Source organism: Ursus americanus, chromosome 28, assembly GCF_024610735.1.
Source record: "Ursus americanus isolate L20-20 chromosome 28, mUrsAme1.1.p, whole genome shotgun sequence".
In the NCBI taxonomy this organism is placed as follows: domain Eukaryota; kingdom Metazoa; phylum Chordata; class Mammalia; order Carnivora; family Ursidae; genus Ursus; species Ursus americanus.
The window spans coordinates 38252056-38273010 of record NC_142154.1 but is presented as its reverse complement, the minus strand read 5'-3'; the positions used below and the strand labels follow the sequence as shown (position 1 = coordinate 38273010).

General features: G+C 48.7%; 1 protein-coding gene across 10 annotated transcripts in view; it reads right to left on the bottom strand.

Moving 5' to 3' along the window:
• DAPK2 (death associated protein kinase 2) overlaps positions 1-20955 on the bottom strand; it is a 116713-nt gene that overhangs the window by 50209 nt on the left and 45549 nt on the right. For 6 of the 10 annotated variants that reach the window (XM_045810640.2, XM_045810634.2, XM_045810642.2 and 3 more), the window contains one exon: positions 2213-2434. In XM_045810640.2, coding sequence (XP_045666596.2) covers positions 2213-2434 — 222 coding nt within the window. Of the gene's footprint in view, positions 1-2212; positions 2435-3789; positions 3870-9236; positions 9428-20955 lie in introns of those variants that run through there. The other 4 variants (XM_087856876.1, XM_087856875.1, XM_087856879.1 and 1 more) reach the window with 3 other exon arrangements.

The following is a 20955-nucleotide window of genomic DNA, read 5'->3' as shown; positions in this document are numbered from 1 at the left end:
AGCTCACTAGAAGAGGGCACATAACTGTGGCTGACCACGAGCGTTGCTGGGAGAAACAGGGACATCTCAAGAGCGTCCCAGACCCTAACTCCTAGGGTTCTACAAACAGGAAGAAGCAGGCGATTTCCCCAGCAATTAAAGAATAAAATTCTTTAATATAAAAATAAAAATGACAACAAAGAATCATTTTATAACTATAAACGTCAATAAATAATGAATCCTTCTTTAAAACAAATGACCCAGGGCTGGCAAGGCTGCAGGCAAATGGGAATGTTCCTGGATTGTAGGTCATACTGGTTAACTAACGCCGTCCCGTGGAAGGGAGGACATCAAGAGCTCCGCAAATATCAGGTTGGTCATCCTCTTCCTGGGGTTTGATTCAAAAGGATCAATTCAAAAGAAAAGTGGGAGATTATGGGAAGTAAGTTGTTTTATGGCCATAAAATCTGTAATGGTTAAAAACTGGGAAATAAAAACCAAATGTCCAACAATAGGGATATACGAGTATGTAATTCAATGAAACATGATACCCTCAGTTAAAAGAAAAAACCTTTTTGTGAAATTATGCTAACTGAGGGGGAAAAGTAGAGCAAGAAATTGTACAAGTATAATGATTGTATACAAATAGATAAAGACTGAAAGGAACCACAGAAAAACATAAATAGCTATGTTTGGGTGGTAGGATTATGAATGTAATTTCGTTTCAGTTGCTGGGAAGCTTTTTAAAGCAGTGGCCTCATCTTCCCAGTGGAGGTGGGCTTGTCACTCTGCTGGGAACCAGTGTGCCAACTGCTGACCCTGAGCCCCGGCACACCTCAGGCTGTCCACATGGCTGACCACACCTGCGGGACGCCCCCAGCCTTGCTGAGTCAGACAGTGTCTACGCCAACTAGTGCAACCGGCTGAGAAGTCCATGGGAGACACATGGAGGACGCTGGAGAGAGAAAGGAATAGCACAGGCGAGTCTGTGCATTTAAACAGCAAGAGATGGTTAATTTAAGCATCAAATGCAAGAGTATGCAAATGCCCATCTGCTACAAAAACCTATATCCTGGTAATACAGGGCTTAGCTTTCAAATTAGAATTATTTCAAATGCCAGGTGGTCCACCCAACCTGTGGGCAGGCTAAGGACGGCTGCCACATTTACAGATGAGAGCTGAAGCTCAAAGGAGGGAGGGACTTGCCCAAGGTCACAAGGTCAGAGAGCACCAAAACAAATGCCTCCACCCCTCTGTTATCCAGCAGGTGCATACATGCCTCTAAGGCTCAGAACGTTCCCAACACCAGTCTTGCTGCTTGACTGGACACAGCCATTGTGACTCTTGCCACAGTGCAACTCAAACTCCCTTGTCTGCCAGAGCCCCATCTCCCCATTCCATGGGCACGCCTCCAAGAGGGACACCAGGGGGCCCACCCCTGGAGTCTTAGTATCACCAGACTGTGACTAGGCCAGCATAAAACCATCCCACCTCATGCTCATAGCTGTCCACACAAGCAGTGTGGACTCAAGTCCTAGCCCCGCCTCTTCCTGGCTTTAGGGTCGATAAGGGACCTGTCTGTAAAACGCAGATAATAGGAGCCTCTGTGTGATAAGATTGTTAGGAAAATCAAGTAAGGTAATAGAAGTGCTCAGTACAGTGAATACAAAGTAACCCGTTGGTGTTAGTAGAGCACTTCCCTCGAGAGTCTTTGTGAGGACTGAGCAAGTGGCAAACATGAAGCCTGTGACAAACCTTTGGCTTACAGAAGCGCTCTCAGTAATAGCTATTATTATGATAATAAGGGCATCAAAGACACAGAGGTGGGGATTTATTTCTTTTTTCCAGGAAAGGGCTGGAGAAGGGCTTTGCTTCTCCCCTCGTCGTAGAGAAGACAGCCTCTCCTTCCCTGCTACCGCCTTCTTACACCCCGCTCCCACGTGTTCTCCAGCCAGGAAGTGACCCCAGCACCAGCCATTGCTTCCCTTTTATCCCCGGGGTCCAATGAAAGCCAGACCTAGACCCCCGCCCTCTGTCCCTGCTGGTCAGCAAACCCACCTACCTTTGACCCAGGTCGGGGGTGGGGGAGTAACCAAGGGAAACCACTCGCCTCAGACTTCATGGCCTCTGGGCTGAGCTTAGGTCTGCTGCTGCCCTCGGGGGGTCTGTGGCCGGAGCTTCCACCACCCTACCTGCCCTCGCTGCCCGCGCTGGGTCCCGTGCACGCACTCACAGCTCAAGGATGAGCACCACGTCGGTGCGGTTCTCGAAGACGTCGTGCAGCGTGATGACGTTGGGGTGCAGCACCTGCCGCAGGATGCTCACCTCGCGCTCGATCTCCTCCCGGCACACGCCCCGCCGGCTGGCCCGGCTCTGCCGCTTTTTGATGAATTTGGCCGCGTACTCCAGCCCCGTGCTTTTCTCTCGGCACTTCTTCACAATGGCAAACTGGCCGCTGTGGGGACACAGACCGGCACAATCGGGGTGTTACTGTGTCCGTTCCAGGAAGCAACCCAGTTGTCAGCCCCCAGGCCACACTAATCAGAGCCATTCTGCGAGGGTAGGGCAAGTCATGCCACCAGCCAGCATCCTCACCAGCCTGTTAACCCTGGCTGAGATGAGGCAGGTCCTGGGCTTCCCTTTTGTTCATATGAATCCTTTGCCTTTACTAGGAATGAATGTTAGTATTGTCATTCCCAGTGTACAGATGTGACCACTGAGGCCCTGAAAGGTTATTGATTTATCAGGATGATACAGCCTCATCGTTCCTAAGTCTCAGTTAGAACCCGAGTCCAGTATCCACTAGATAAAATCACAGCGTCCAGAAGCTTTACACTATGTAAAGATTAAAAAGGAAAAACATGAAGATCGGATCAGCATGGTCAAAATACTAATGGTAACAGTTGTTCATTTGGGTCTGCCTTATCTGGATACAAGTACAAAGTTATCCATTTATAATTGTGATTTCTCTATATTCTCTATATTCTTATGTTTATACCTTTGCTCCCAACCTCCTCCCCAAAAATAAAATCTCAATGACCTGATCAAAGCAAGTCCTCAGTAAGGGAACAGAGCAAAGAGGAGGGGGATGCACTTAAAGACAAGGCCAGAGGACATGCTGGCTGGGTGGTGGGATGCTGGTGGAGGAGGCGTGGGGGGAGGGAGCCTAACACTGTTAAGAACCACAGGTGGGAGTTCGTCATGGTGAGAAGGCTGATGGGACCACAGAGTTGTAAAGTGTTAGAAAACTGGCGCACAGGAGAGGTCAACTGACAAGTGTGAGGTCATCACAGGTTAATGGCCAAGCCAGGTGCCCAGCCCACTGTCCACAAAGCCACTAAGTAGTTACAGAAGTCAAGACTGTGCTTAGTGCCCTTCAGGTTTGAGCCTAGAAATGCTTCCATTTCTAGGGACCAATATAGCAACCATGAAATGGTGTCCATGCCAATGGCAGGTGGCCCTGAGCCAGCTTCTCTGAGTGCTCTAAGGACAGCCCACTCCATGGGGAAGGGCAGCAGCCCTTCTGTTCACCATCAGTTCAGGTGGGCAGGGTGCATGGGCAGCTCTAAGTCCCCAGAGACTGCCCAGTGGTTCCCCGCTTCTGGGGTTCTCCCACTCCTCTTCCAACATTTTCCACAAGTGCCCCATGTTTTCTCACCCACAATACCCACTGCTTAAGACAGAACTCAGAAAGTTTTCAGGTTCAGCTTAATGGCTGAATAAGGGAGCACCACACTCCACACACAGGATATACTCTCTTAGTGGCTCTGGGGTAAGAGTTACACACAACGAAATTCTCCGGATATTTGCCTCAATCTCAGAAAATAGCATCACATCTGAACCACTCCATTCCTAGAATAATCCTCAGTGAGACAGCCTTCAAAATAAACCTAAGTGGAAAAAAAAAAAAAGTCAAGTAGAGCAAGCAAGGAAAAGATATGCCAACACTTAAATAGCATCCTATGGCAACCACCTTAGAGATGTCACCAGACACATATTCCCGTATCTCTCCATCCCCTCATCCTCCATTCACTCAGTGCTGCCTGAGTGTCTGCTCTGTGCCAAGCCCTGTGCCGGGGAATGGGGGGCAGGGACCAAAGGCACAGACAACAGGTACAGAGGGAGCTCTGGGGAAGAAGGTCCTGGGGGCTGGGTCTAGGCTGGACAGCGATGGCTTTGTGGAACCAAATTTATATTACTTTGTCTACTAACTCTAAAGTTTCAGCTATTTACACTCTGAATATTTGGCTCCTAGCTGTCTACACACCAGGGGCTGACGCAGGTGGAGTGAAGCCAGGCGTCTCAAAGCCAGAGTGAACACATTCAGCAAGATCTCTAACACAGCTTGTCCCTTGGAGCTACTTTGGGTCTCAGGGACATTGGGTCCCTTAGTGGGAGCCAGCAAACACCTGACAAAGCTTCCAGTCCCAGGCAGCTGTGAGTCTCAATGTCAGGACGGCCATGCTTTTCTTTTCTCTGACATCTCAGGGGCCTGGCATCAGCAGCCCTAAGGGCAGACAGGGCTCACTCTTTCTAGCCGACAAACCAGAGCTTAAGGATTGTAAGCATTTTGTTTAAGCTTACAGAACACAGACGTGGAGGCACAGAGTTTTTGTAAAGCAGAGAGAAATATTTCGAGTCACCTTGAGCTAGGGAAACAGAGGCATTTTTCTATATCACATGACTTAAAAATTCCTCAAAGTCTCAAAAAAGCAAAAAAGTGTTTGCATTTCCTGGTTGAGTTTTCTCCTTGTGAGAGCAGCTGCGGCAATGAGAGGTGACTGGGGATCAGTCCTAATATGCAGGCCATTTCCTCCCACCAGAGGCAGGTATTTTGAGAGTGGGTGAATAACGGAACCAAATACCAAGCAACACCACTCATCTCCCCTCTCTTCCTGGGGGAGGGGTCCTCCGCTCAACCTGCTCTGGGGAGTCCAAGGGGAGCCCAAGGAGAGCCTAGGCCACTGATGAGTTTGCCCTTCTTGTTGGGCTGTTACTGGGAAAAGGGGACACAATGCTCCATGGGGGCCAGCCCCTAGGCCATGAGGCTTTGGGCAGCAAAAGCAGCCTTCCAGGGCAAATGGGCCTGGACTCAGGAAACTTAACGCTGTCACCTGGGGCAAGTGGCTACCTGCTCTGAGCATCGGTTTCCTCATCTGTAAAATGGGAATCATGACTCCCTACTAGGGAATCATGATGACTGGAAATATCTGCAAGCTGGCCCACGGTCAGCTCTGATGAATGACAGCTACTGTAACCGTTGCTAGTTTATTGCTCCTATGAAGGCCAAGCTAGAGACACTACGGAAGTCACGGATTTAAATGGTGTGCAATATGTGGCCAGGGAATCGGTGTCATTGCAAAAGTGCTCCTGATGATTCCAGTGCGCAGTGAGATACAGGGATACCTTTGTCCTAAGCAGTTAACCAACTCTTTTAACCCTTCGAGCAGTGGTTCTCAACTGGCTGTACGCCGGAATCACCCAGGGGATTTCAAAACTGGCTGCCTGGGTCTCATGCGCAGAGATTCCCACCTCCTGGGTCTGGGCGGGCTGCCGTCTGGGAACAGAGATATTTAAAAATCTCCCAGGTGACTGGCGAGCAGCGGGGGCTGAGAAACCGACTTACAACAGTCTTCTGGTTCTCTGCATTCTACAGAAGAACCGTACTGCTGTGACTCACTTTATTCCTCGTCCTTTTCAGTATTCACCTATTACCCTCTCCCTTAGTTCTTTGATCGGACGTTCGAGGCAAGGAGGACGGGGAGGACAGGAAGGAGGGGGAGGACTGTTGTCTCTCCCAGGACGGGTCTGGCGTTGAACTGCTCCAAATCAACACAGCAGATTATCCGAGGCTCTGCGGGCGCCAGGAGTGGAAGTTCACATCCGGGCATGCCCTGGTCACCGTATCCACAGCAAATGCAAAAATCAGAGCTCGGGTAAACAAAACACCAGAGCTGAGGCTACTCTCTCTTATGCCCTGTTGACCCGTGGATGGGCCCTCGTCTGTCCATTAGGATGCTCCAAGGCCAGGGGTTCAGGCCATGCAGGGCAGAAGTTGCCCAGCTAGGCTATGGGGACAAGGGGTAGGCAGTGAGGGCCTCTCTCGGTTAGGACAGAGCCACCCAGGGTGCCACCCAGAAAGTCACTGCCAGTACTAAATCAGAAATTATGGGAATGCTGATTCATTGACACACAGGCAAAGCGTGCATATTGCAATCCTCCTGCCCCGTGCTCCCCCCACCATTGCAAACAGTCAATACCCAACCCATGGTCTAATGCAGCAAAGGGCAGGCAGTCAGGCTGACCAATTCCTGGTCCTGCTCCTGCCATCAGAGCCTCACGGGCTGGGCAAGGCAAGGCACTGCCTTCTTGGTTTGTGTTTCTCCACCTGCCACCTGAGATCTCACCTCAGAAAGCTTCTGTCAGAAAGCTCCAAAGAGCCCATGACAAACTGAATGAAAGTAAAGGCTTTCCCTTCATTCTCCATGTGGGTTCCAGTCAGAGCCCTACCCTGACCCGGGGCAGCCTGTTCAACTCCCTGGGTTTCAATTTCCTCCCTTGTCAAGCGGGGGTGAGAAACCCTGGCCTGGCCATGTCACAGGAGAAATTACATAAATGATGCCTGAGAAAGGACTTTACCATCTAGCACTGTAGAAGGGCAGGAGGCATGGGGTGGGGTGTGTGTGTGTGTGTGTGTGTGTGTGTGTGTGTGTGTGTAACTCTGAACCCTGGGGCTGGCTTGCAGAAGTCACGCAGCATGGTTTAGTGAGGGACAGGCAATCCACCAGACACCAACTGCCCTCCGTATTTCTGCCAGCACACTCTCCTGCAATTAAGTCAGGAACACACCCCTCTTCCCAGGCAGAGGCCTCAGCTCCTCACTCACTCAGCACCCCAGGAAGATGGAGCAGCCTGCATAAAGAGTGAGACAGATGGGCCTCGTTCAGGAACTCAGCAGGGCCCAGGGTGGCGCCCCACGAGGCTGTCCTATTGTCTGCCCAGGAATCAGATGAAAGGGCATAAACCTAGAACAGTTTCTCAGTGCCAGAAACAGTGTTATCTCTCCAACACCAGCTCCTGAACGTCATGGAAGAGCGTGGCCTGATCACCCGCAAATTCTTCACTGCCAGAGAATAGCCTGAACGTGACTCAGATCTCACCCTGTTTAGATTGTGTAGAGCAACGTGGACCCTACATTTATATCCAGCTTTTCTCTTTATAAGCTCATTTTATATTTATTCTCTCTTTAATATTTGCAGGTATCCTTCGTAGTTCCATTTCACAGAAAAGAAAACAGAGGCTTAGGGAAGTGACTGAGCCCTGAGAGCGGGGCTAGGACGTGAACGCACGTTCACTGATTCGAGCTTCAGTAGGGTACCAAGCAGTGGGGAGAGGGGCCCCCGCCGGAAGAGAGGACTATTTTATCACTGATATTATTTAGAATTGCACATGGACAATGAACATAAAAAGCAGGTTTGTTTTTATTTGATTTTATCGTTGGTGTTCATTTTCAAAAGAAAATGCACCCATCAGGGCCTGCATCCAGGAGACAAATCCTCAGCCCACCCACCCCTACCTTCCATGGTAAGCAGCCACCAACCAGACTTGCTCTGGCAACTACCAGGGGTGCGCTGCTAAAGGTGTTTTGCAAGGTCTAGGAATAGAGCGGACCTAACTCATTGCCTTTCTCAGTCAACTTTAAAGCGTCCATGAGTTTAGTAACCTGACCCAAAGTCACCAGCTTATTAAGGTAGAGAGGAGGCAGGGCTGCATAGAATGCAAACCCAGGGATGGAGATGCCATGTGCGTGGAGTGGTAGCAAATGGGAAGTGTTCCAAGGCACAGGGATGTGGAGACCAGGTTCCTCCTCCTGTTTCCCCCAAGCAGTCACTGTAGTTCCTCTTCCCACACTGGAGAACAATGAGCCATGATTCCTCTGGAATTACCCTGCAAGGTTTCAGGGCCATGGGGCAGGGATAATGCTTAGATGCTTCCAGTTAAGGCCACCCCAAGTGCAGCCCGGCAGGTGGGAGGAATGGGCACTTCAGCTAAGGCACAGGTCACGGGGCCTCTGGGTGGCTCAGTCGGTTAAGCGTCTGACTCTTGATTTTGGCTCAGGTCATGATCTCAGGGTCATGAGATTAAGCCCCACGTTAGACACTGCGCTCAGCACAGACTCGGCTTGCGGAGTCTGCTTGAGATTCTCTCTCTCCCTCTGCCCCTCCCCCAGCACATGCGTATGCTCTCTCTAAATAAATAAATAAATAAATAAATAAACTCTAAAAAAAAAAAAAGGCACGGGCCAGGAGCAGTTCAAATCTGTAGTGTGTAGGAACCAGATCAGCCTGATCCCAGAGGACTCACACCCCGATCCCATGGCAACAGCCTGTCTGGCGATGGTGTCGTGGAGCCCCCTCCTCACCCCTCTGCCCGGCCACCTTTGACTGTGGGGCCTCTGTGGCTGCCCCTGCCTCTCATCTCCCTCCCATTACCAATACAGCCAACCCCTAGGCAGGCCACTCCTAATTCCCATGAACAAGATCCTTCTCCTCACTGCCTTAGCACTCAACCCGTTCTTAGCTCCTCTGCCCTAGCCCAGGATTTAGAGTCCAAAGACCTAGGTTCTACTTCCAGTTCTACCTTCAGTAAATCAGTAAATCAGTAAATTCCTTGCGTGTAATATAGACATAAGAAAGTCCCAGTCTCACCAGATTGTAATGAGAATGAAATGAGGCCGTGTATGAAAGAAAGCACTATGTGAAGTCTAACTTCTCCATGGAAGTCAATTATCTACTAGATTGCCACATCCGGGTCCTGGCCCCCATTTTGCAATCCCAGCATATTCTTGAACCCGATTCAGCCCCAGGGAGCTGCATCCTCAGACCCCAGCTTAAAAATAGACAGTGCTGGGGAGGACCATGGCAGAGGAAAAGCAGGGTTCCCATGTGATGCCAGCATCCAGGAAGACAGAGGACCCTTGGGACACAGTTACTCAAGGACAGGGTAAAAAAGCCAGATAGCCAGGAAGCCAAAATAGGGCGAAGAAATACAAAGTTACCAGAAATCAGAGCAGGAAGCAGGTCAGAATTCCAGGCCACAGAGATAGGGGAAAGGAGCAAAAATTTACCGAAAGCCAGGTGGGCAGCTCGTCAGGAGCTAGGTGGGCAAGCAAGGGGGGCAAGGCACACAGGGGCAGCATCCAAGCCAGCCTGAGGCGAGCAGGGACTCGGGAGCAGACAGAAACATCAGCACCAGACCTGCAAACACAAGAGTGCCCAGAGCCATTCAAACGGCCTTTCCTCCCAGCTAGTGAGCCAAGCCTGCTGGCCGATGGACCCGTTTCTCCTCTCTGACCATGTTGCCAATGCCTTCGTGGTCTTCTGACATCGGTGCTTAAATTTGTTTGAGGTGAGGAACCCTCTCTCCAATACATCTTGCACAGAAGCCCAACATGTAAAAAAGATAAAAAGCAGTGCTTCTTTTAGGGGGAGGGGCACTGGGAACCCACCGACTCAGAGCCTAACAGGCTTCATAGAACCCCTGAGGGCTCCAGGAAACACAATTTGAGAAGTACACTGTACAACGTGGCAACATGCCCTTTGCTGATCCCCAAACAGTTCCAAGCTGTAAGTGGGAAAAAGAGAGAGAGAGAGATGCCGAAAACACCGATGCTTCTCAAAATTATGATCTAGTCTTTCAAGACGTCACCCCAACCAAGCCACGCTCAGGGTCAACAGTAAGGAATAGATAGAGGATAAGAGTCAGGGACCACAAGTCAGGGAGCTGAGCCCTGACCTACCAATGGCCCCTGTGCACAGACTCACAGGTGTCCGCTCAAGCTGGCCTATGCAGCTGCACTCCCAGGTTAGTTCACTTGATTCCCTGCAGACTAACTTCCTTCCTCTGGCCTTTTAAAAAAACTCCTAAAGCACGGAAAGGAAGGAGTTGTTGAGCAGAGCCAAGTCAGGCTGAGGTATGATTACTTTTTGGAATCTGTTGTCAGTATAAACACATTTTGATGCTGTTGTCAAATGAGCCTGAGTCCCCAAGTCCAAGACCTGAAATAAGTGAGGCCTGATGTAAGCTGGTCTTGGCTGTATGGACTGAAAATACCGCTCCGTGTCCTCTGGCATAGCCCTTAGTGTAGAGTCTAGGTTCTAGACGCCGACATGACATAGATTACATAATACACTGTTGGGCTTGGAGCCTTCCACCCACTCACCTGCCTATCTCCCCGCCATCTCACCCCCCCACCAACCACCCGACTGCCCATTCGCCTATCCATCCATTCTCTCATTCATTCCTCCCTTCCTCATTTATTGATCAATGTCCTAAGTGCTCTAAGCATGACACAGCCCCCAACCTGAAGAGCTTACAGTCGACGGAGGGAATGAGACACACACTAACGGAAAAAGAAACATGCATGGGTGTGTAAGAGATCTGCATCAGGGTCCAGTGAGTGGGCAAACAGAAACTGCAGAGGACAAGTACCAGCTGATGGGGGTCAGCAGAAGCCTTATGGCACTGGTGGGATTTAAACCAGGCCTGGCAGAAAAAGCGGGATTCAGACAGGCAAAGGGGAAACCGCTCACCAAAGCTGGAGAAGCAGAGAGCGAGACACGAATGCTCTATTCTGTGGAGGCCCCAAGTCACCACCTCTCTACCTCACTTCCTTGCTGGCGAGTGGCCACTTTGTCAAGGAAATACATCAGAAAAGCAACACTTGCCCTTTCCTCTCCTCTTTGTGGGAGTGGAGGAAAGGGGAGAGCAAGTGGTCAGCTGACAACGATGTACACTTGGGCTGGGCCCCCTGCTCACCACCTGGTTCCTGACAATCAGATGTACATTTGATTAGTGAAAGAACTTCAACAGAACAGGTCGGCTAGCTCGATCCTAGAAATGTTGGCCTTCAGAGACTGGCAAACCCAGGAGGCTGGACCATAACAGATGAGACCTTGAGCATGAGCTCACGGTGCAGAGAAAGAATACGACTGCAAAGGAAGACAGAAAAATCCAAGATGGTTGAGGTTCTGCTGTTCTGGTGGGGGTACAGGGCCATCCTCGGGAAATGGTGAAATGAGCAGTTTATCTGTCACGATCCCTCCCACCTGACTTGCTGGACCCCACCCTTCTAGCGCAGAGTTCTGTGCCCAGCCTGTCTCCTGTGAACGTTCACCTCCCCGTGGCCCACATCGCTCTGGGATCCTTCCCACAACTCACATAAAGTGAAAAAGATTCCAAAGGGTTCACCTGACCTCTTTCCAAAGCAACACATTCACATTTTAACTACATCCTTGACCAAAAGGGGCTTCAAGGTGGCAAGTTTAGGTCCACAGTGGGCAAGTGGAGAAATTCCTTAGAGATAAAAAGGTCGTTCCACTTTCCTAAAATTCACACCAAATAAGTTGGCCCTACAGAAAACTGACTATGTGTGTCTGTGTATGTGAATGTGGGTGTGTGAACAAATCATGGCCAGTTATCTCTTGTTGGTTCTTTTCTGTTCCCCTGGATCTTTTTCTTTTTTAGATGTGATTTATTTATTTGAGAGACAGAGAGAATGAGCAGGGAGGAGGAGCAGAGGGAGAGGGAGAATCAGACTCTGCTGAGCAGGGAGCCTGATGTGGGGCTCGATCCCAGGACCCCGGGATCATGACCTGAGCTGAAGACAGATGCTTAACCAACTGAGCCACCCAGGCGCCCCTGAACCCCTGGATCTTAATGTCCTAGGAATTCTTGTTGCAACTTCTTCATTGATACACTTAGTTCCTTGTCATCCTCTGTTTCTCAGAATTTGGGTGAATTTTTTATCCCAAAGTTTGCTTCCTTGCCATTACTTGACAATGTCTCAGATCACATCTCCCAAGCACTCAGAGCTATGAATGTGGGCAGAGAACAAGGTTAGGAGTCCTGGCTCTGTCACCAGCTACCAAGTTCTCTTCTCTCTTGGGGCCTCAGTTTTCTCATCTGAAAAATGAAGAGTTGGACCAGATGTCTCATTTAGGTCCCCACCTCATCCCAGCTCGCCCTCTTAGGATTCTCTGATGCAGGCCCGTATGTCACATGGATCTATCAGCTTGCGGCATGGAGGGTGACTTCTGCGTTTCCCACTGCACAGGGCCCAGCCATGGGTTGAGGCTACTGAGACTTATCAGTTCCATGTTAACCAACTAAATTTCCGAAGAAAGAGGGGTATTAAGGCTTTAGGCAAGGAAAGCAGATCTCAGGCATTCTCAGCAAGATGCCCCTAGGTCATCTTTACATCCAGCAAAATGCTGAACACACCAAAGGCCAAAGGCAATTCTATAGCAAATGACCGGGGCATTCACCTTAGCCCTTCACCACTAACCAGCCCCTAAGAACCAGGAGAGTAAGAACTCTCACAGACCCCACTCAGCACTGAGCACACAGCAGGGACGCAGCCAGTGCTTACAGAAAGGAAATTTGTTTCTTTTTTTTTTAATTTTCTATTTAAATTCTATTTAGCTAATATATACTGTATTACTAGTTTCAGGGGTAGAAATTAGTGATTCATCAGTTGCATATAACACCCAGTGTTAATTACATCAAGTGCCCTCTTTAATGCCCATCACCCAGTTAGCCCATCCTCCACCCACCTCCCCTCTAGCAATTCCCAGTTTCCTATAGTTAAGAGTCTCTTATGGTTTGCCTCCCTCTCTGTTTTTATTTAATTTTATTTTTCCTTCCCTTCCCCTATGTTCATCTGTTTTGGTTCTTAAATTCCACACAGGAGTGAAATCATATGGTATTAATCTTTCTCCGACTGGCTTATTTCGCTTAGCATAATACCCTCTAGTTCCATTCATGTCACTGCAAATGGCAAGATATCATGATTTTTGATGGCTGAGTAATATTCCATGGTATATATGAACCACATCTTCTTTATCCATTCATCTGTCAACGGACATCTGGGCTCTTTCCATACTTTGGCTATTGTGGGCATTGCTGCTATAAACATTGGGGTTCGTGTGCCCCTTCGAATCACTATGTTTGTATCCTGCGGATAAACACCTAGTAGTGCAATTACTGGGTCATAGGGTAGTTCTATTTTGAACTTTTTGAGGAACCTCCATACTGTGTTCCAGAATGGCTGCACCAGCCTGCATTCCCACCAGCAGCGTAAGGGGGTTCCCCTTTCTCTGCATCCAAATGGCTAACAGACACATGAAAAAAAGCTCAACATCACTTGGCATCAGGGAAACACAAACCAAAACCACAATGAGATACCACCTCACACAATGGCTAAACTTAACAACTCAGGAAACAACAGATGTTGGCGAGGATGCAGAGATTGGAGAAAGGAAGATCTAAAGTGAGGCTGCAGGAAGTGCGGTGAACTGCATGCCCCACAGCCAGCCCCCAACGGAGCAGGAACACTTACTGGCAGAGTCACTTAAAAAAGAACATGTTCCTGGTATTTTCTTTTTTATTACAAAAGCAGCATGTTTGTTGTCTAAGAAAAAAGAAAGAGGGGCACCTGGGTGGCACAGCGGTTAAGCGTCTGCCTTCGGCTCAGGGCGTGATCCCAGCGTTATGGGATCGAGCCCCACATCAGGCTCCTCCGCTAGGAGCCTGCTTCTTCCTCTCCCACTCCCCCTGCTTGTGTTCCCTCTCTCGCTGGCTGTCTATCTCTGTCAAATAAATAAATAAAATCTTTAAAAAAAAAAAGAAAAGAAAACACAGAAAAGCACAAAGAGGACGCTAAAAACTGTCCGTAATCATGTCTTCCTGAGATAACCGTTGTTCTCATTTGGTGTCTGCTGTTTTGAATTTTTTTCAGCGCATCATAGAGTCTTTTCTATTTGTTTCTTAATTTTTTTTTAATTTGACTGGGACGACACCATAAGTACTATTTTGGAACCTGCTTTTTTACATGCTCCACTTAACGACATATCCACTTCACATTTTCCTACGGGATACACATAACAGCTTTCTTTCAGAAATCAGCACCATGAAGATGTCTGTCTACCCTGAAAAACTGATACCCTTCCTATGAGAAAATGAAAATGACATTATCTTAATTAAAAACTCTTTTACTACCTCATTTTAAATGGCTACATAATATCCATGGTACAGATAAGCCACGGTTTTAAAGCAAATTCTTAATTTTGGACATTCATATTACTTCCAAGTGTTAATGTAATTAATAACACTGTTCTAAGCACCCTTACGTATAAATCTCTGTCTACCTCCCCGAGACTCTTTCCTTGAGATAAATTCCAGGAAAGAGAATCCTTAGCCAAAGGTTATGTACACTTCTAAGGTTTTTCATGCTGACAAATTATCCTCCAGAAAGACTGTGCTCGTAAGACTCCTAACAGCCATAAATATTGTCAGCCCCTGCACTCCCCACCCTATATGCATCTCGCCGAATACTGGCTCATTCCTTTTTCCATTTAGATACTTGAAAGATGAGATCTCATTGTTATTTTAACTTGAAGTTAATTAACTTGTAAAAAGAAAGTAATTAACTTGTAATTGATTATTAGTGAGTATGAACATCTTTTCCTATGTATATGGGTGATCTGAACTGTATACTCATATATGCTTTGCTAATTTTCTACTGGGGTGTTTGCCTTTTTCTTAAAAGCTTTTTATATATTTGTGGCATTAACCATTTGTCACATATGTTGCAAATATTTTCCCCAGCTGACTGTACTGTCTACAAAGGAGCTTCAGGTCTTCTCAGCATCGGTGGTGTTAACCAGTTTTTCCCCTTTACCTCTCCTTCCTCCTGTCACCTCAATCACCCAGATGCTGTGCTTTAGAGAAGTGCCCTGTGCATTCGGGTGAAACTTGCCACTTGGTCGGTCACCTAGGCACTCAATCCAGGTTATACCTTCAAACTGACTGCACGGGCCCAGGAGAACCACTGCCATCTCTCATCCCCCACACCCGCTCCTTACCTCAACATCACCTCACTTGTCCTCCTGGCAATGCCCCCCCCACCCCGGCTGACTGCAGGAAGAGATGGCATCTCAAGGCGAGCAAGTCCTAATGCAGAGTGGGCCTGGTGCTCCCTGCAGGGACCACAGCTGCAGGGGTGACCAGCACAACAGACCCCTGGAGGGATGCAAAGCATCTCTCCTGTCCCCGAATTATCCATGATATCATTTAGCGTCCTTTGTCATGGGATACACATAACGGCTTTCTTTCAGAAATCAGCACCATGAAGATGTCTGTCTACCCTGAAAAACTGATACCCTTCCTATTTCAGAAAATGAAAATGACATTATCTTATTTCCTTTTTGTTATCTTGGTGGTCAGTGACAACAACTGTGATGGCCTACATCTTGGGTGTATTTCCTTCCTCCTTCCTTCACACCCGAGGTTCTCAAACTTGGGGGTGTTTCAGAATCATCTGGGGAGCTTGTTTAAAATACAGATGCCCACTAGTGTGTTGTCTCTAAGTAAGTAAGTAAGTAAATAAATAAATAAATGAATGAATGAATAAATAAAATATTCTTTTACAAATGGGGCTCCTGGGTGGCTTAGTCGATTGAGCATCTAACTCTTGGTTTCGGCTCAGGTCATGACCTCACGGGTCGTGAGATCAAGTGCCCTGTCGGGCTCTGGGCTCAGCATGGAGCCTGCTTGGGATTCTGTCTCTCTCCCTCTGCCTCTGCCCCTCCCCCTGCTCTCTCTCTCTCTAAAAACAAACAAATAAATAAATAAACAAATAAATAAAATCTTTAAAATGCAGATTCCCAGGCCTTATCACAGATTTGATAAATCATAATCTTTGGAGAGCATGTGGCTTTTGGATCTTCTACCTTTATTTTCCAACTCTGTCTGTGTGCCTCTCATTTCACGTTGTCTCCAATCCTTAACACACACGAACAGGAAGAACTAACCTTAAGTGGTTCTGCATTGCCATCACTGTAGCACAGAGAAAGACAGTGAGCTGAGGAGCACGGCTGCAAACACAGAACTTGGACCATTTCCCAGATGGCTAAAGGAGCCCCCAAACTGTGAAAAGTCCAAGACAGAACCAACCAAACACTTACAGTCAATCCCAATAGCCAAGATGAGTGATCTCAGAGCAGAAGGCATTTCCCACAGGAATAAAATGGTGACACCCCCCGCCCCTCCTGTCCCCAGCTCACAGGTGGCCCATCCCCTCATCCCCACCCTCAAAGGGATCTGACTTTAGATCCACACCCAGTCTCCCACAAGCCTGGAGGTGGGGTGGGGGTGGAGGGAACAGGTCCAAGTCCTCTCGGAAGTAGATTTCGCTCCAAACTCTCCTCCCAGCCCTCCCTGTCTCCCAAGCAGAAGCCAGAAACTCTGCTGGGCAAGCAGCTCAGAGTTGCAGCTTTGCCACCTCCTCTGTCATCACCACCCCCAATTAGCAGCTACCAGGCGCCCTCGAGGCTGCCACTCCTTCTCAATTCCTCTAACTCTGCTGCTCTAAGTCGTTACAGGATTTGGTACTGCCTGGCACATTGCCTCTGAGCCTAACTGTCGGAATGCAGGAAGGGTATGTGTCACATCCAGTGTGATTTATTTTTACCTCTGTCTACCCAAATTGCAATCTAGAACAGACCCCGGCCCATAGCCTCTTCCCTCTAGAAACCCACCCACCAGGCGTCCCTCACTAGCTGCCTCAGTGTGGCTTTGTCCTTCCACATGTGACCCATGATGGAGTCACAGAGGGGCAGAGGTTAACCAGCAGGGCTCTGAGCGTGCAGGGGCTCAGATCTGGGAAGGACCCCAGGATGACGCCAGTCCAGTTCCATTACTAGCTGGCTCTGGAAACTTGGGTGGTTTCTTAAGTTTTCTGTGCCTCTGTCTCTTCATCAGTAAGCTGCGGATGACAGCCCCTCCTCGGCCGTGGTGAGGATTAAACATACTGACAGATCTAAGGGCTCAGAACAGCATGTGCCGTATGGTAAACACTCACAGATACGACTTTAACTTTAGCTCTCTGGGCTTCAGTTTCCTCACCTGTAAAATGGAAATAATACGCTTAACTTGCAGGACTGTTGAGAGATTTCAATTAGAGAAATACAAGGTCGCTTAGCACAGAGCCCGGCATGACCTTCTTGTTTGGTGAATGGTTTCTGAATGTGAAGGATGAATAAATCAGACAATGGATATCCTGATTCAGAGCAGATGTTTTCACCCATAGTTGCACGTGCCCTTTCCTGCCCCTCAATATCTCAGAAAGTCACTTCTACCCTTAGAGAAACAGGCCAACAGAGCAGTCACTGGCCCCCACACGGGCCCCAGACTGGCCAGACAGGCACATTCTTGGCTTATCTTGAGAGCTGGCAGGTTCCAGCTTTCCCTTCAGAGCAGACTGAGAAGCCAGGCCATGTCTCGACACATCAGAGCCCAGAACAGCCAGGGGACAGACTGTCTCCGTCAGGTCTCCTGCCACTATACGATTTCCTACAAGTCAGGGACTCTGCAGGGTCCCCTGACAGACACTGGGTCTGGCTGGCGAGGTTCATTTACACACAGAAAAGGGTCCCCAGATCACCAGAGTGCTCTACCTGGGTCCCCGGGTCTCTGTTGGGTGGGCTACTCCCCCACCAAGCAGACCCTGGGGAATTGCCAGGAAGCGCAGGCAGGAGGGCTGAGATGGTCATGACCGTGGCAACAGGTGCCCTCAATGTACATGACTCAGCACTCACCACAGTTCTTCCTGCCCTGGGCTATTCTGATTGTCTGCTCGCCTGAATCCCACCTGCCATGCCTTCCTCCCATCCTTCAGAGCTGTAAACTCCTAAGAGGCTGGGACAGCAGTGTCTTGCTCACTGCTGCGCTTTGGGCATATCAATGCTCAGTGCGTGTGAGTTGTAGAAATGAGTCTGGAGTGTAGGCACCGGGGACACAGAGATGCAGGGGGAGCAAGATGCAGTTCCTTATTCCTATAAGAACCACCAAGTATTGGAAGAAGGCACGCTCGCAAACCTCTTCTAAACTAAACATTCTGTGTGTCTTCCCTCCCATGCTGTCTGAGGGAAGAGCTGTTTTGTGGCACCCCGCTTTACCTCCAGGACGCCTAAGCTCACACAGGGTACACAGTAAGCGCCTCTTTGACACAGACAAACCTCAGCTCAGAAGCACCGTATGTATACTCTCCTGGCAAGCCGCCCAGTCCCTCTCTGTTCTGCAATGAACTTTCTCATGATCCCAGCAGCAAGTAAGATGCAAAATGATTTGGTCAAAGTTCCCCTTCCCCTCCGGCCATGGAATTATCTGACCACGCCGAGACTGGGGGTCAGGCCAATCCACAGGCTCCGTGTCAGACCCAAGCCTGTCCAGGGCACAGTAGGGGAGGAGGAGGGACAGTCCTGCTTCCACGGCTGCCAACAGCTGCTTGTCATGGAACTGCAGGGTCAAAACACAGGGGAGAGGAAGGACCCCTCTGACAGTCGAGGAAACATTCAGAGCTTGCCCAAGGTCACATAGCAATTCACAGCAGAGCAGCCTGAGAGCCCGTGTCTCTCAGCACCTGTTTGGTGTCTTTCTAGGATGGCAAGGATTTCCAAGCCTTTTCTGGTAGCAGAGCTCTTTTTCTTTTCGTTATTTCTTTCTTAAATTTTCAGCAAAGTAATACCCATGACCATGGCTAAATAAAAATGAAATTGCACAGAAGGCCTTAGAGTGGAATCACACGCACACACACACAGAGGAAAGCCCCATACGTCTCAGCGTGAAACCACACACACCACTACAGCAAACTTGCCTTTACAACACAGCCTCCTGCTTTTCCTCGGTGCCTGCTACGGAGGCAGAGGGACCCTCGCTCCCTGCACAGACCCCCCCTGCAACCAGGGATACCTGCATTTTGTCCCCAGACTGCTCAAGGGTCACCATCTGTAGCAAAAGAGACCTCTACAAAGCACCAGGCCTTCCTGTGGCTCCGGCTCTGATGAGACAGAAGAAGGGGGGAATCCACCTGGGTCACAGCTCAGAAAAACAGAAATAACTAATAGCTAGTTAGCTTAGCAGTCATGCAGGCCTAAACTAGTTGAATTAGATAATTTTCCTACCAACTGGCAGAATTCAGCCATGCTGGGGAAGAAAAAGGAAATTTTGATGCAAAAGAGAAGAAGGGACAAACTGGGCGTGGGGAGAACTGGGGTATCTAGGAGAAAGCAGAACAAGATGGGCCCTGCAGTGCAGGTCTTTGGGGTGTTAGAGGTCAGCATGAGGGCACCCAGAGTTGGCAAGCTGGGACTACAGGGTGACAGAATGTGTCAGAGGGATGCAAAAAGAAGGGGTGGGAGCACCCCGATGGCTTACTCCTCAGTCCTTCCCTTCTTCGAAACAGTTTAAGTCAACATTCTTCAACCATCCCCAGGACTGGCAAAGATAAAGTTCTGGTCTGCACCAGATTCTGCCATGTTGCCCACCGGATGTGGAAGGCAGGAACAGGCTCGTTCTGCTCTCTCTAGATCACTGTCCAGACATGAGGAAATGCAGCTTGTCACCTAGATAAGACAGTTACCCTCCTCGATGGTGCAATCTCCTTCCTTCCTCCTCCTTCCCCCAAGCACTCACAAGGCACCTTTTCTTCCTCCAAAATGCAGAGCAAAGACACAGCCCAGGAAGATAACAACCTCTTGCAGATGGGGATGGGAAGGAAGGAGGGAGAGAGTTGCCATCACAGCTCCCAACACAACCTTCCTGGAAATCTCCCTCCCCGGGCCCTGGGCTGCTCTTCCTCTCCTTTCCTCGCCACTGAACACTGTGCCCCCGAGAACGCTGCTCCTCCAAGTGAGATCTTCGAACCAGCAGCACTGACTTCACCTGGGGGCGATCAGAAAAGCAGAATTTCAGGCCCCATGTCAGCACTGCTGAATCAGAACCCGCGTGTCAACACGACTCCCACGTGCGCCACGTGCATGAAAGGCTGAGAAGCACGACTTTAGAGAAACCTCAGCAGGGCCGCAGTCCACTACTTAATGGAGTCCTGGGTACCTAAAAATGGACTCCACATTCTCTTCGGTTCTGGACCTTCTTGCTGGAAATCTGGACCTATGAGACCGTTTTCATACTTCCGTAAAGGCAGAATAATGAGCAAACACAAATTAATAAATATCTGTTGAACGACTTCTTTCTTGAATAATAATAATAAATGACCTTTAAAGAGTAGCATTATGATTTACAAGGTGGTTTTATGTGAGTTCCCTTATTTCATATTCACCAAATCCCTACGAAGACCCTGGGGACAGGTATTACTGATTCCGGCTACAGAGGAGGAGCCAAGCGCCGCGGTCTTGGAGAAAATGGCACCAACAGCCTCCAACGTGGCGCTTAGGAGCCACATCTGGCGGAAAAGTCACAGCTCAACACGGATTAACCGTACATAGTGTTTGGAGGAAAGGATGACCTGATTTTTAAAAAATGTTTTAGTAACAGAGTTCATCAGAAATTCCTTTTTTATTTGGGCATTCTCATTGGGAACATGAATAAGATCCTATATATGTGCTTTGAGCAAATACGTTTTTGAAGGGGCGCCTCGGTAGCTCAGTCGTTAAGCGTCTGCCTTTGGCTCAGGTCATGATCCCAGGGTCCTGGGATTGAGCCCCGCATCGGGCTCCCTGCTCCACTGGGAGCCTGCTTCTTCCTCTCCCACTCCCCCTGCTTGTGTTCCCTCTCTCGCTGGCTGTCTCTGTCTCTGTCAAATAAATAAAATCTTTAAAAATATATATGTTTTTGAAGATTAACAGATCTTGAAAGGTCTTCAAGTTCTCCTATTATCATATCTTCCATGGCATCTATCGCAGTAATTTGCATGTAACTGTCAGTAACTATTTTTGAATGAATGGATGGATGGATGGATAGATAGCTGTGGCAAATTTGTCAGAACATATCTTTTCATATGTCATTGGAGAGGGCTGTAAACTGAGCTATAGGTGTGAGAAACTGGGCCCTTACCCCTAAAATATAAAGTAGATTCCTGATATCATCTTATTTTTTTAATCCGCCTATTTAAAAGGT